The sequence below is a fragment of the Tachyglossus aculeatus genome, chromosome 20 (assembly GCF_015852505.1).
Source record: "Tachyglossus aculeatus isolate mTacAcu1 chromosome 20, mTacAcu1.pri, whole genome shotgun sequence".
In the NCBI taxonomy this organism is placed as follows: domain Eukaryota; kingdom Metazoa; phylum Chordata; class Mammalia; order Monotremata; family Tachyglossidae; genus Tachyglossus; species Tachyglossus aculeatus.
In genome coordinates this window covers 12,757,938-12,771,546 of record NC_052085.1, presented here as the reverse complement: position 1 = coordinate 12,771,546, position 13,609 = coordinate 12,757,938, and the positions used below count along the sequence as shown (strand labels likewise).

At 39.6% G+C, this 13,609-nt stretch overlaps 1 protein-coding gene across 3 annotated transcripts in view; it reads left to right on the top strand.

Annotated features, from left to right (window-relative positions):
- Positions 1-13,609, top strand: part of ANKRD10 (ankyrin repeat domain 10) — a 48,676-nt gene that overhangs the window by 25,806 nt on the left and 9,261 nt on the right. The window contains exons 4-5 of one of the 3 annotated variants that reach the window (XM_038761614.1): positions 3,732-3,805; positions 4,804-5,038. In XM_038761614.1, coding sequence (XP_038617542.1) covers positions 3,732-3,805; positions 4,804-4,943 — 214 coding nt within the window. In that variant the 3' untranslated portion in view covers positions 4,944-5,038. Of the gene's footprint in view, positions 1-3,731; positions 3,806-4,803; positions 5,066-13,609 lie in introns of those variants that run through there. The other 2 variants (XM_038761612.1, XM_038761613.1) reach the window with 2 other exon arrangements.

The window sequence follows — 13,609 nt, the reverse complement described above, 5'->3', positions numbered from 1 at the left end:
AACGTTGAGATCATCTGGTCAAGTAAATTCTTCTCAGAAAGTCTTTTTTATTAATCTTCACTGCAGATAATGTAATGCAAGGGCCTTTTAGAAGAACAAGTGTCAAAGCATCTCTTTGTGATCCATAGTTAGTGAAAGGGATAGTGTCATCAGTTTCATGTCTTGCCATCTGTTTACACAAACTCATTAAAAGTAGTGGAATTTAAGGGGCCCTGCTAGTCTTAGTCAAATATTCTGAGAGTGGATAAAGATGATACCATAGCCATCTTCGAATTTTTAGCAAAGGAAAAGCCACTTTGGGTGTAGGCCATTCCATAAGCATTTTCCTCTGGTCGGAGAGAAGTGGGGCCTACAGTATCTGGAAAAATAAAATCAAGTTCACCACTCATCTTGGCTTTCAACACCTGCTCACCTGGTGTCTGGGTATCAAAGTCACTGCCCTGAAGCATCAAACCAGCTGCTGTTACTCCTCTCCAAACACCTGTGCCCGAAGATGCCTGACGTGACTGGAATGAAGGATGTGAATTGAGACCCCGCGTCATGTACACCGTGTATTTACTGAGTTCAAGTTTGACAGAGGAAAGAACGGAAGAACACTCAAGCTTTTTTCATTTTTTAACCCTGGACAGAACCCAGTGGGAGGTTTGAGGCTTCTCTCAAGATAGTGAAGAGGAGTAGATGATCTTGCCGACTCATTCTATATTAAAGGCCCCCGGAGTAGTCGATTTATTCACTTGCCTTAGAAATAGACTACAGCAGTTTTACTTGGAGTGTTAAGGTACTCTTCACCTAAACTCGATGGTAAGAATGACAAGATACAGCAATCAAAAAAGGATGGAGCTACGAACTGAAGAAAACCCTAAAAATCCAGTGATTTTTTTTTTTACCCCCAAAAGTTCTGAAGTCTCTTGCCGTGAAAATTAGCAGCCCTAGAAGGTAGAAATGGCACTGAGGAAGCGGATCATTGAAAGTCTCCAGCTCTGAATTAAGACAAATATTCACACACCAGAGGTCAGGTCCTTTTCATTCTGCATAGGAAAGTCTTTCATAATTAACTGGTGATTCATTAAATAACCAAGAAAAATAACCGGTGGCTACTTTTGTTGGCCCCAATCGTATTATTTCATTTTTTCAATAATTATTATAGGAATAAATTATGCACCATGAAACGTTAAACTGCTTTTAGGTGGCAAATGTTCAAACTAAGCAAGATTAATATACTGCATACGAGAATAGAAGAACAATTTTTTCCTTGAGATCCTTTTCCAAGTGAATTCTACCTTACCACAGAGTTTTTCCGGAAGCATTTTTAGCTATACTTTGCCTTTTTCCCCACCCTCCTTGGGTCAGACTCTGACCTGATAGACTTAAAAGACTTTTGAAATTTTTACCTGTAAATCATTTTGGCACTCATCTTTTTCTTGTTAGCATACCCTGTTCGACAAATGGTCCAAAAAAGTAAGAATGATTAAGATTCTAGCTACCTGTTTAATTCTTTGTCTTTATTCAGCTTCTTAAAGTTACTAGATCTCATTTGATCCTGCTCCTTGACCAAAAAGAAAGCCTTTAGAGAAACACAGTGATGCTAATTTAGTACAACATTAGTGACATGCCTTGAGAATGTTGGTTAATTGACCTATATTTACATTTATTTGGAAGGGCATTTTAAGGCAACCAGGCTGACAGCCTTCCCCTTTCCTCCTCCAGGCTTCTCTCGTTGAACTGATTTTAGAAATATATACTGGATAAAAAAAACTTTCCCCAAACAGAACAGCGCATAGAGCCTTCAAAGATCACCCAATTCACAGCATCCACATTCTTTAATCTTGGCAGGGCAATTCAGCTGCATTTTGCTTATGTGCCTTGATTAGTTGCTTTTCCATTTCATTTACGGCAGAATCCCCATTAGCCTAGAGAAATTTTGAAGTATATGAGGTGGAGTGTTTTTATTCTTTGTTCAGAACCAGAGAGGCCATTTCTAATCTATCCATTTAATGGCTTTCTTGCAACATATATTAAAGGGAAGGTCTTTCTCTCAGGGAGCTTGAAATCTAGTCACAGATGCTTTACAATCTCAAATTTATGAAAGTGCACCATGTGTGTAGGATTTTTTTTAAAAAACTTGTTAAAGAGATGACTGATCCCACATTTCATCTAGACTTTCTGTTGACATACTGAGATGGCTTTTGGGCACTGGACGCAAAGTTAAGTATCCTAAGTATCATTGATTAGAGAGGGATTCTGACTCTTGAAGCACTAGAGTAAAAACTGCATGTTTTGATGTTCAAGTTCAGTTTTGCTGCCATCACATATGCTTGCAGTACTTCCCTAATGGAAACTGTCAGTATCTTGATGACTTCATTCTACAAATAGAAAAAGATGACCTTTTTTTAAAAAACAAAAAACAAAAACCAAAATATTTTCCTGATCCCTAAAGCATACATGCATAGCTTGATTGCCTTGAATTTTCCTAACAGGTAGTTTGGTTAGGTTAGAATGAATAAAATGGAGATAATTTGGGAAGGATTCAGAAGCTTGACCACCCATTGTTTCACGCTGAGTTCAGTGGAACTATGCTTACAGTACCTTTTAAGGAAAACTTCTCCCGTTGATTTCTGTCCTGGATTTTGTCAGTGTATTCTGGACTGGAAAAAAGTGGTATCAATGGTATTTATTGAGGGTTTACTGTGTGCAGAGCACTGTACTAAGTGCTTGGGAGAGTTGGGAGTAAGAGCTCAGATTGGGTGACTTTTCTTAGCGAACACTTTTTTTTTTATGGTATTTGTTAAGCACTTACTATGTGCCAGACACTGTTCTAAGTGCTGGGGTTGATAGGAGTTAATCAGGTTGGACTCAGTTCATGCCCCTTGCCAATTAAAGATATCTCTGAAGTCTCAGATCAAAGCTCTCATGATTTTTCTAGTTCTGAGTTCCCGTCCCAGACCTGATCCAACCCATATCCCAAACAAGACATTACTGTGGTTGATTAGGAGAGAAAGACCATCCAACTAATATACCTAGTGAATGGAATTTCCCCATCATTATATCAAGCATAACTTGTAAATACATGAAGATTTGATTGCCTAGAGCTGTACTCTAGAATTTGGCAGATCATATTTTTTCCCCTTGCACTCTCTGCCTTTTTCAAATTGAACCAAGCTAGGTTTGTCTTCTCTATGTTACTTTAAAAAAAATGACTAGATGAGTAATATAGCTCTTTATCACCTGGTCTTTGTTCTAGGGTGCACTTCCTTAGAAGCTACGATTACTTGTGACATTTGCAGATATTATTGCTCTTTATACAGATTTAAATGTGTGTGTATATATCTACATATATATGTAGATGGATAAAACACAAGTAAATTTCTGACGTTGAGATTTTTGCGGAGGAAAAGATGAGCAGCGTAAATGCCAGCTCGTGGTCTTCTATGTAATTGAAGAATATCTCCTAAAACCGTGGGTTCTGAATGATTAACCTCAAGAGGCTTCTCCTTCTCATGTATTATTGCAACTGTGATTCCCTAGGGAGTTGCCTTGGGCAAGGGGTTTTTAGAATCTGTTGCTCAAAATACTCCAAGCTGTAGCTCTTTTATTGCTTTCATTGTCTTATCCTTTCTGTTATATTGCAGGCAGTAGACTGAATGAAGTTCACTTGAAAATAAGCATTTTCTCTTATCAACAGTTCAACTCCCCCCAGTCTGTAGCTAACTGAATCTTTTGCTTTCTTACAGGTTTATTTACCGAACAAAGTTTTCTTGTCTTCCAGGGAAGCTTCTACACGGAATAGTTTTGACCCCTAAATTCTTCCTCATTTTATTCAGCTACTTGATCGACAGAGAAATTTAAGCAAAAATCGAGTTGACCCATTTAAAAATGATATGGTATTTTATTTTAGGTCTTCATTTTTCTTCTATCGCTACTTCTCTGAGTTTGAGGGATTTTTTTTTTTTTCCCATTCTTTTACTCAGTACGGACAGGCTCTCTCCAGGAAGTAAAAAGGATTTTAAAAGGAAATACTCTTTAGCAAGAATATAGGGCTAGCTTCTAACCCTCATCATCACAAGTAGTTACTGAATACTCACATCATTTTCAGGGCTAGGATTACTGCCAGTGCTCCAAGAAATGACATATTAAAAGTCTTATTTGCCTTACTCTGTCAAGTCGTCCAAGTGACATGATCGGTCTTAAATTTAAATACCCTTCTTTGACAAGATCTCACTCCACCTTTCCATTTAGTTGTGTCACGTACATTAAATAAAATCTGCATTAAGCAGGGCTAACCAAGGCTTATTAGCGAGCCTACTGCACTTTTGAAATTAAAACTAGCAATTGTAATGTGAATGCCATGGACAATTTATCTGTACCTGTTAAGTTTGTTTTGATTACATAATTAACTTTTTTTGCTCAGGATAAAGCATTGGAATATTAAAGTAAGAATTGGAGGAAGATGCTAGAATTCAAGCAGGTTTCGGTGTAGTCTGAAGTTAACCTAAAGTACAGACTCTTCAGACTAATATACAAAAGGAAGTTTAAATAGGAAGGTATTTTTAAAGGAGCTTAGCCTAGTTTATTAAAAAAAAAATACATTGTCTCCTAAATCTGGCTTAGAAGCCAGATATACATATATATATGTATATATATATATTTATAGCAGTGGAGTTAGCTTTAAAAAAACCCTAAGATTGACTAATTCTTTAACAGAAATTTGCTGTAAATTTTATATTCTCTCTCTCATATCACCTTCAGTTAGTTAGTCAGTTAAAGCAGCAGAAACAGCAGCCAGCTAAGACGGCTAATGGAATGTAATTCAGTGTCTTTGTATCGTGCAGCTTAAGAAATGCCAGTGGCCTGACCGCAGCCGACATTGCACATGCCCAGGGTTTCCAAGATTGTGCACAGTTTCTCTTGAACCTCCAGAACTGTCACCTGAATCGTTTCTATAGTAACGGCACCTTAAATGGGGTTCAGCCAAATGCATTTGCCCATCACGGTAGTGTTGGGGCCAACCGAAAGAGATCCTTTGAAGAGGCGGAATCCGCTGGAGTAAAGAAAGCTAGAACCGAAGGTGAGATTACTTCGGGGTGGAAAAGGTGGTGATTTCACTGAGCATATTCTCTCGGGGCATACGTTTCCCTTGTGCCTAAAGCGCTCTCTCTACAGTTAACGAGAGCCTCAAGGTTATGCCTCAGGAGAATTTGGGGTATCGTTTCTATGGAGCTAACTCCATAGTAACCGTGAAGATTGGCCTATTACCCAAGGGAAACCGATACCAAAAGTTAGCAAGCAAAAATAACACTGTAAAGCCGGTGTGAATAAAACCAACAAATGCTGGCACTCAGTATTCCGATTGCTGTGGACAGATAAACAGAGACTCCTTGATTTACTGTATATGTGTTTGAAATATAACTATTAAAAAAAACCCTACCACTGTGCCTGATTTTTTGTTTTTTATGTATGTGCGTGAGCACGTGGAAATTCTTGTGGTAGGTAGGTGTTCGCTCTTTCAGGTATAAGAATACTTTTTTAAACCCAGACCAGAAATCAGAACTCTTTTCCAAATTGCCTGTTTGGCTTAACCTCAGTAAGACTCTGTCAGAGCACGACATTCCAGTCTAGTTCAAGTTTGTGTGGGTCCCAGCAGGGCAGAAAGTCACTGTGACTTTGGCAGACAAGAAAGGAGTTAAGATATGTTCGTTTACTTAAATTGAAAACGCCCATTGTAATGACTTAATGTTCAAGTCTCACTATAAAAAAAAAATTGATAAAGGTGTGCTACCATTGTATATCTCATCTTTCAAGAGTTCCCAAACAACCTGGCTTCCAACTCTCAGGTCTGGATTCATTTTAAAAAGTGAAAATCGAATCTTCTCACTTAAACTTGACCTGTCCTTTTTTTGCCTTTTTGAACGTCCAGGAGAGTGAGCCAAACAGCAAGAGACGTGGATAAAAGAACGATCCGACGGTGATCCATCTTTTCATGCAAAAAAAAAAAGTTATTTGTGTTCACAGGGGTTACACTTGAGGGACTTGCTGTGAACCACACCACGGCAAACGGTGGTATTTGTAAAGCGCTTACTATGTGTCGAGCACTAAGGCTCACAGTTCAAGAAGGAGGGAGAGTGGTCATTGAGTCCCCGTTTTAAATATGAGGAAACTGAGGCGCAGAGAAGTTAAGTGACTTGGTCAAGGCCACACAGCAAGGCAAACAACCTGGGCAGAGTTCTTGCTGTGACCGATACCACGTTTCCCTGTCGGTCACCTTTTTTAAGGCACCCCAAAAGGAGATGCCGACCTGGTAACGACGACAAAGTAGCCTGGTGTTACAACAGGAGTGAATTCCTCACCATTCAGCAGCCTACAGCTCACTCATGCTGCAAACTGTACAATGACGATGTGAACTACGAAGCGTTAAACAGCAGGGGTTCCCTGTAGATGAGATGCTAATTTGATGGACGAGCACAAATGCTGTTTTCACAGCTTAAGCAGGAATAATTTCAGTGATGTCTTATAAGCTGGAAGAGGCTATAGGACAGCATTACCGTTATTATTTATGAGCCAGGGAGAGGGTCAGGTCAACCCTAACAGGTCTTTGTTTTTCAGGGCAGGACTGCCCAGTGCAGCCCTTAGGAATCACCGATTTATGAGCGTGCCGTGCCACTGCACTGTAAATAGTTCTGCTTCTTAAACCTCCTTTCTCCCCCTCACCACAGCCAACAAATCCCCAGCCATGTGCCATCTGGATGACACCCCAGGTACTTAGGTGATAGCCTTGGGTGTGTAAATATAAGTAGCTGGCAAGGAGGGCAATTTGGTGTTTTAGAAAAAGGATAGTGTGGCTTTGTATTGGAGTGCATTCCTCTATTTTTAAAACAATTCTCAGCTCCCGAGAGCTCCCTTTGCCAGGAATTATTCCCCAAGATTTAAAACAGCATTATAAAGATTTTTTTTTTACTACTAGTTGCCCCAACCCGACCAGAGAACCCAACCAGTTCTCTGCTCCAGAAAGAATTGGGGTATCTTTTAAAAAGGGATCTTTCTTTTGATTTGCGCTGTTCATGGAAAGTATTGCGTGAACCAGTAGACATTAATGCTTTGCCCTACATGCGGATCCTTGGTCGTGTGGGATCACAGCCACATTTTCTATCTCAACGACTTCCAGACAGAAGAGAGTATTTTTAACACGCCGAGGGCACAATAGAAAACTTGTAGGATTCCCAGCTATAAAATGGGATGTGTGATCATTTCATTGGGTGTATCTACGGTTGCGTGGCAGTCCACTGCAAAATTTGGGATTTGATATCGATATATCACAAAACCAAATGTTACACTAGGCACAGCTGTTCCTGAGCTGGTATCAAAGTTGAACCATTTTTCTTTCCTTTCAATTTGTGTTCCATAGCTACGAATTCTTAATTTTTTTTCTTGGAAGTTTAAAATTTACTTCTGCTTGTATTTGTAAATTTCTGAGTCCTGAAAAACAGTTGCATTCACCCACATGTAACTAATTTCTACCCATTTAAAGGAAAGGAACACAGAAATCACAGTTACATGTAATACTAAACTTTGTAAAGATCAAACTCGGGATTTTTTTTTTAAAGCCTGAGCATGGGGTTGAGAAATCATTTAAAGAGAGTTTATAAATTTCAGTACAGTAAAGGTGCAACAGGTAAATCGCTGGTTTGGGAGCTTTTTAATTTTTGGTTTTGCCCTTTTTTTTTTTTTGCTAGAAACCTTGAAGGATGTGACCTGTGTAGTAATAAAGTTTGCCGTATAGTCATTCTGTACAAAGGCCAAATGTGGTCCTTTGGATTGAGCTCATTGTGGGCAGGGAATGTATCCATCGACTCTGCTGTATTGTACTCTTCCAAGCACTTAATACAATGTGCCGCACACGGTAAGTGTTCGGTAAATACTGCAGATTATACAGCGACATTTGGAAATGTGGGCACTTCATAGACTGTACCAACTTCAGCACACATTTCTAAACTTACCTGATTCAGAAATTTCAGATGGAAAAAAGGCTCATTTCAGTTAAGATTAAAAACCTAGTTTAGTCACATAGAGTGATTATCATTAGGTGCCCCAGTGATATACTGGTTTAGATTACTGTCCTATTATATAAAGTAATACACAGCTAGTCATATCTGTGTAGGAAATTTGCACAAGATTGAGCTCCTACTTTAAGCGCTTGGGAGAGTTACAATATAGTGGTCTAGGTACCTGCCCTCAAGGAGTTTATAATCTACCTGCTGAAGCAGACGCTAAAGTAAAATGCAGATAGTACTAAATGTTTGATACAGATTGGGACACCCGCTCTCAAAAGTTCCCTATTCCACAGCTTTCTAAAATATAGCTAAGTCTCTACCTATGTACTCTGAGAGGTTCTGGATATGGAAATGTTACGGTCCTGAAACTGAACTTACTGTTTTGCCCAATGGCCTCAGAAATTCTGTTACTACAGAATTTCATTTTCAGATGCCATTTTGTTCATGATTTCCTTCATGGCGCATTATGAAGACAGTTCTCATTTGACTACAGACAAATAGTTTAAAGCCATAATGAAGGCCTCTTTCAGGGAAAGTATTGGAGGTCTACAAATCTGCAGTTCCAAGATATACACGACTTAATTTCTTTTAATGTGTTTATGCTGCCGTTCTTTTAAACTCCACTTTACTACTTTTTAATAAATGCCTTGGAGGAGGAATGGAGACGAACCAATGACAAAGTACGTTGGTCCCTGATATTCTCCCCTGTCCCCGGAGGATCTCTTGCATGTTATTTTCCTGACAGATGAAATAATTAAAATCTAGCTGTAATATTAAGAGGGGACTGTCAACAGAAATATTTTCCCTTAAGGAAGTATACTTACAACTAGTGCTAAACGGTTAAAATGACTTTTTGCATATGAAAGTGGGAAGCATAATAAAGCCTCTTTGGTAATGTGAAAGATGAACTGCTTGACCAAGGTGCTGTAATAGATGGACCTCGGGATCATGGCTGAAGCACCCATGTGGAGATGAATTTAGAATGTTTCTTTATAGACAGTCCTCAGAAATAAAAGGCTATAAGCATGACCGACCTGAAAGAAATATCATTTTACTGACTGTAAATCCCTCTAATTGTTTTTAAAAAAATTGGCTTAGGAACCTCTGGTCAAACTCCAAATTGGCAGAACATCTAGAGAGACATAGTTAAAAAAAATTCCTATGTGAAAGTAAACATCCCAAGTTTTGGTATTGTTTTATCCCAGATCCTGAACAGGTGTGTTGGATACATAGACTCAATCTAGGCGGTAGGTAGCCAGTATTTTAATTTACATAATGTTTCTGGAGACTAAAGTACAAACAATAGTGCAGTCGGACCTTTTCCAGCCAAGCATTTTGCGGTAACAACTTCTTGGTCAATCAATTACCGTGTGCAGAGCACTGTACTAAGCACTTGGGAAAGAACAAAAACAGATGTGGTAGATGTGTGTTCTTCAAAGGACCTTCTGATGTACAGGGGGAGACTGACATTGATAGATTATAGATAGGGGAAAAAAGATAATCTATCAGGTTTTTATTAAAATTGGAAAAACGATATTTCAGAGTTAACTCTAAAACTAAATGACTTTAAGGAGGCTATTAATATTCTTGCTCAGATCATATTTTACCCAGAAAACTCAGAATGGAGCAACAGGCTCTCTAATTCATTTTGGTCGTCATAACCAGGACAAGAAAAGCTCTATTGGTTACATTAGGGTTTTGGCATAAGTGCAAATTCTGTGAAATCTGCTACATCATTGCCTCCAAACCTGGGTCCCAGGGCACGGACAGGTTTGACTTTTACTTAAAGGGCATGATCTCTCACCTGTTCAGCGGGAGCCCAAGACATTCTTGCTGTCGAGATACCGTGAAGAGAAGAGGAGCAATATATGTGTCTACCCTACTCCCCACACCCTGCCACGAGTCGGTAGGTGAGAAGGTGAAAAGAGGCAGGTGATCGGGCATTTAATATAACCCCTGGGTATTGAGACTGGAAGGCACTCCAAGAATACTCTCAAACTACTAAGAAAAGATTGCTAGAAGTTGCAACAGGGTGCTCAAAAAAGGCTTTCTTGGGAGAATGCATACCTTGCATGTACCCCGAGTCAGATTATGGCTTCAGGGGCTGAAGGTGTTTAGCTGATTGCTTTATCAGAACTAGTTCATTACTTGAAAATAGCCCCTTTTTGTCTTACTGAAATGTCAAAGGGACATGTATCAGCTGAAGGGTGCACCTTGCTATTAATATTGCTCAGGAGTTAGTCAAAGTGGCAAATTAATGAACTACAATATTGTAAAGTTCCTGTTGTAATTGTGCATTTTGGCATTTCCTATGGCTACTTAGTCCATTTCCTGGACTGTAAACTCTGTAGCCTTTGTCGCCCTGAAGAACAAAGTTGTAGAGGAAGTTAACCAAGTTAACACTGTCCTACAGCTTTTTGTAGGAGGAGGTCCAATTTTTCGGAATGTCATAAAATACTACATTCCAGTGTCCTGCCGATAGTCCAAAACATAATGGAGAAGTCCTTAATAGAAGATCCAGCTTGTCAACAGCCCCTTAACTATCTAGTGACAACTAAAAAAATCAGCACTCAAGAAAGGTTTAAAAATATATTGTAAAAATTCAAATCTTTATTACCTATGTAACTACATAGGTAGAGTTATTGCAATAGAGTTATTACAATGTCACTCTACCCTAGTTCCACTATTAATTGGATTAAGGACAAACTCATGTGCCAGACACCAAATCAACAAAACAAACTACACATAAAAAAGTAACAGGAAAGAATCACTGCAATGGGAAGAGTTAAAGTGGATTTTTCTTGCCCAGTTACTAGTTTCATATGGTCCTTAAAAAAGTTCTGAGAGCTTGATCTTTGCATAGGGCGAATGAAAAATTAGTGGCATGGTATGATTGCATCTTGTGGCCACCAGAAGCTACATCTCTGCAACTGCCACTAAAACTAACCCTTTTAAGTGCCCTAAATTCAAGCTGTGGGTTCAATTCCATTAGACATATCTCAGTTCATGTTGGCACTGTCGCATTTATGTGCTTTTGGTGCCTATCAGTTGAAGGGGCACTAGGGTAAGCTATCAGTTCATTAGTTATGCACATCATCATCATCAATTGTATTTATTGAGCGCTTACTGTGTGCAGAGCACTGAACTAAGCACTTGGGAAGTACAAGTTGGCAACATATGAATGATAACATGGGAATGATACTGCACTACCTGGCTTGAGAAGACTGAAGGTCCTTTAGTTTCCAAACCACCTCAAAAGCTGGGGAACTTTACTGATTAAGAATAATTCATTTTGACCGTGGTGCTCATCTGTAGCATAAACTCGGTTGCGAAAACCTGTATTTCACCACCTCGAGCTTGTCTAGATTGAAAACAAAAGATAGTAAAGTGATTGATTACAGCGGAATCCTGCCTGCTGAGCTATTTGGGGGCAGTATTCCTGAGGGTAACACAAAATAGATACAGAGCGGCCAGAGTGAACTGTGTTTATGTCTCTTGTCAGAACGATAGTTGACTTTCAAAGCAGGTGCCCAGGGACCCAATTGAGGAAAAGTGAGTTAGTTATGACACGCCTTTGGTTACCCCTATGAATGGCCTTATGGAGGGTGGATATATTTAACAAGCTCACCTCAGGTTGAACGAAGTCTGGCTTTCTTGGAGTATTCAAGGTATTCAGTCCCAAGGTAATGCGCCTCCATGTATTTATAGGCTTTGACCAAGGGGCTGCATAAGCAGTGAGAAACGGAAGAGCTCTAAAGTGAAGCTTGCATTTGAAATAATGCCATCTGCCTAGAGCGGGTAGCATTTAAAACTAAACTTGTTTTTAAAGAAAGAACTTTGGAAAGAAAACATGGGGGTATTACAGCCAACTTTTTTAGTAGCCATCAAGGATAGTAGTAGGCTTTTAAAAGTGCCTCTTGGGAACTTCAAAAGGACCCATGGCAGTTGAAAACATGCCACTTTTCCAAAGTTATATATTTTTCATAGGAATACAGACTACATGTAATTTCAAAATGCTTCCCAAATACTGACAGGATTGGGAAACAACGTCTAAAAGAGGTTGTTTACTCAAGGTATTAGATATCCCCGACAAGAGCAGGGTTTCTACTTTTTCAGGCCTGTGCTCTCAATATTATTTAAGGTGCATTCTTGCTTAAATCACCCCCCCCCCCCCAATAAACTCTTAAGTAGGAAGGCTAGAAATGACTCCCAAAGATAAGAAAATTGGTTCAGAAAGTTTAGGATCGTAGCATTCCAAGGTAAACATTTCTTGACTCCCTGAAGGCTGAAAGGAAGGAATCAGGTAAGACTTACAAGGATTTCATTCTTCATTTTTTACCCCGTATCCAGGGTATGCTGAAAGCCTAACTGAATGACTAACAGGAAATAATGACTCTACAGAAATAGTTCAGGCCCAGCTAAATTTTATTACGTGGTTATGATCTTATTTGAAGATCACTTCCCATAAAGAAGGCAGCTTAATTTCCTTTCTGTGCTGTTTTAATTTTCAATTCCCTTCCTCTGTGTTTTCCTTTATTGCTACCAAAGCACACTAAACTTTACACTTTTCTGCCCTCTAATGACTAAAGTTCCAGCACCACCTCCCCTACCCACCTCGGCTGTGATTTTGCTGCCAACAGGCATTGCTGAGGCAAATATGGGGCGGAGACGAGCAACTTTGGCCTCTATTTGAATCAGGCAGCGAGCCGGGAGGCTTTTTCTCACATTTTTTGCCTTCCGGAAAATCCTTAGATTAGGCTGGTGTGACGTTTCCACCGTTGTGTATTCCCGCAGTCCATCTGGGAAAGATGTAGACAACCCGCAGCTCACCTGATAAACAGCTGGCTTGGTTCTGAGACCCTGCCAGAAGTAAAGAAAATCTCGCTGCTGTCTCATGCCCACCTTTTCTAAAAAGGGTTTTTAAGAAAAGGTGCTTTTTGACTCAGAACTTAATTGACTTGCAGATTCGAGTCAATAAGTGACTTTTCTAAAGATGCTTTAATATATTTATGTCCAAGGGGCTTTTTTGAAGGCTTATTCATTCAATCATATTGAGTGCTTACTGTGTGCAGAGCACTGTACTAAGCGCTTGGGAAGTACAAGTTGGCAACATGTACAGACAGTCCCTACCCAACAGCGGGCTCACAGTCTAGAAGGGGAGTGTACTCAATAAATGTTGGCATCACTGAATTATTAAAATGCCTACTGGTTCTGCAGTTTTCTCCTTTCCCCTCAATTTCACCCTTAGGTTAAATTCACCCACTTTGGGGATTAGATACCCTGTTTTCTGTTCAAGCCTGCCTTCAAGAGGCATTTCATGGGTTCGAATGCCGGCTCCACTAATTGTCAGCTGTGTGACCTTGGGCAAGTCACTTAACTTCTCTGGGCCTCCGTTACCTCATCTGTAAAATGGGGATTAATGCGAGCCCCCCGTGGAACAACCTGATCACCTTGTAACCTCCCCAGCGCTTAGAACAGTGCTTTGCACATAGTAAGCGTGTAATAAATGCCATTATTATTATTATTATTTAACAGTGTAGGATAATATCTTGTGTTGCTTATTG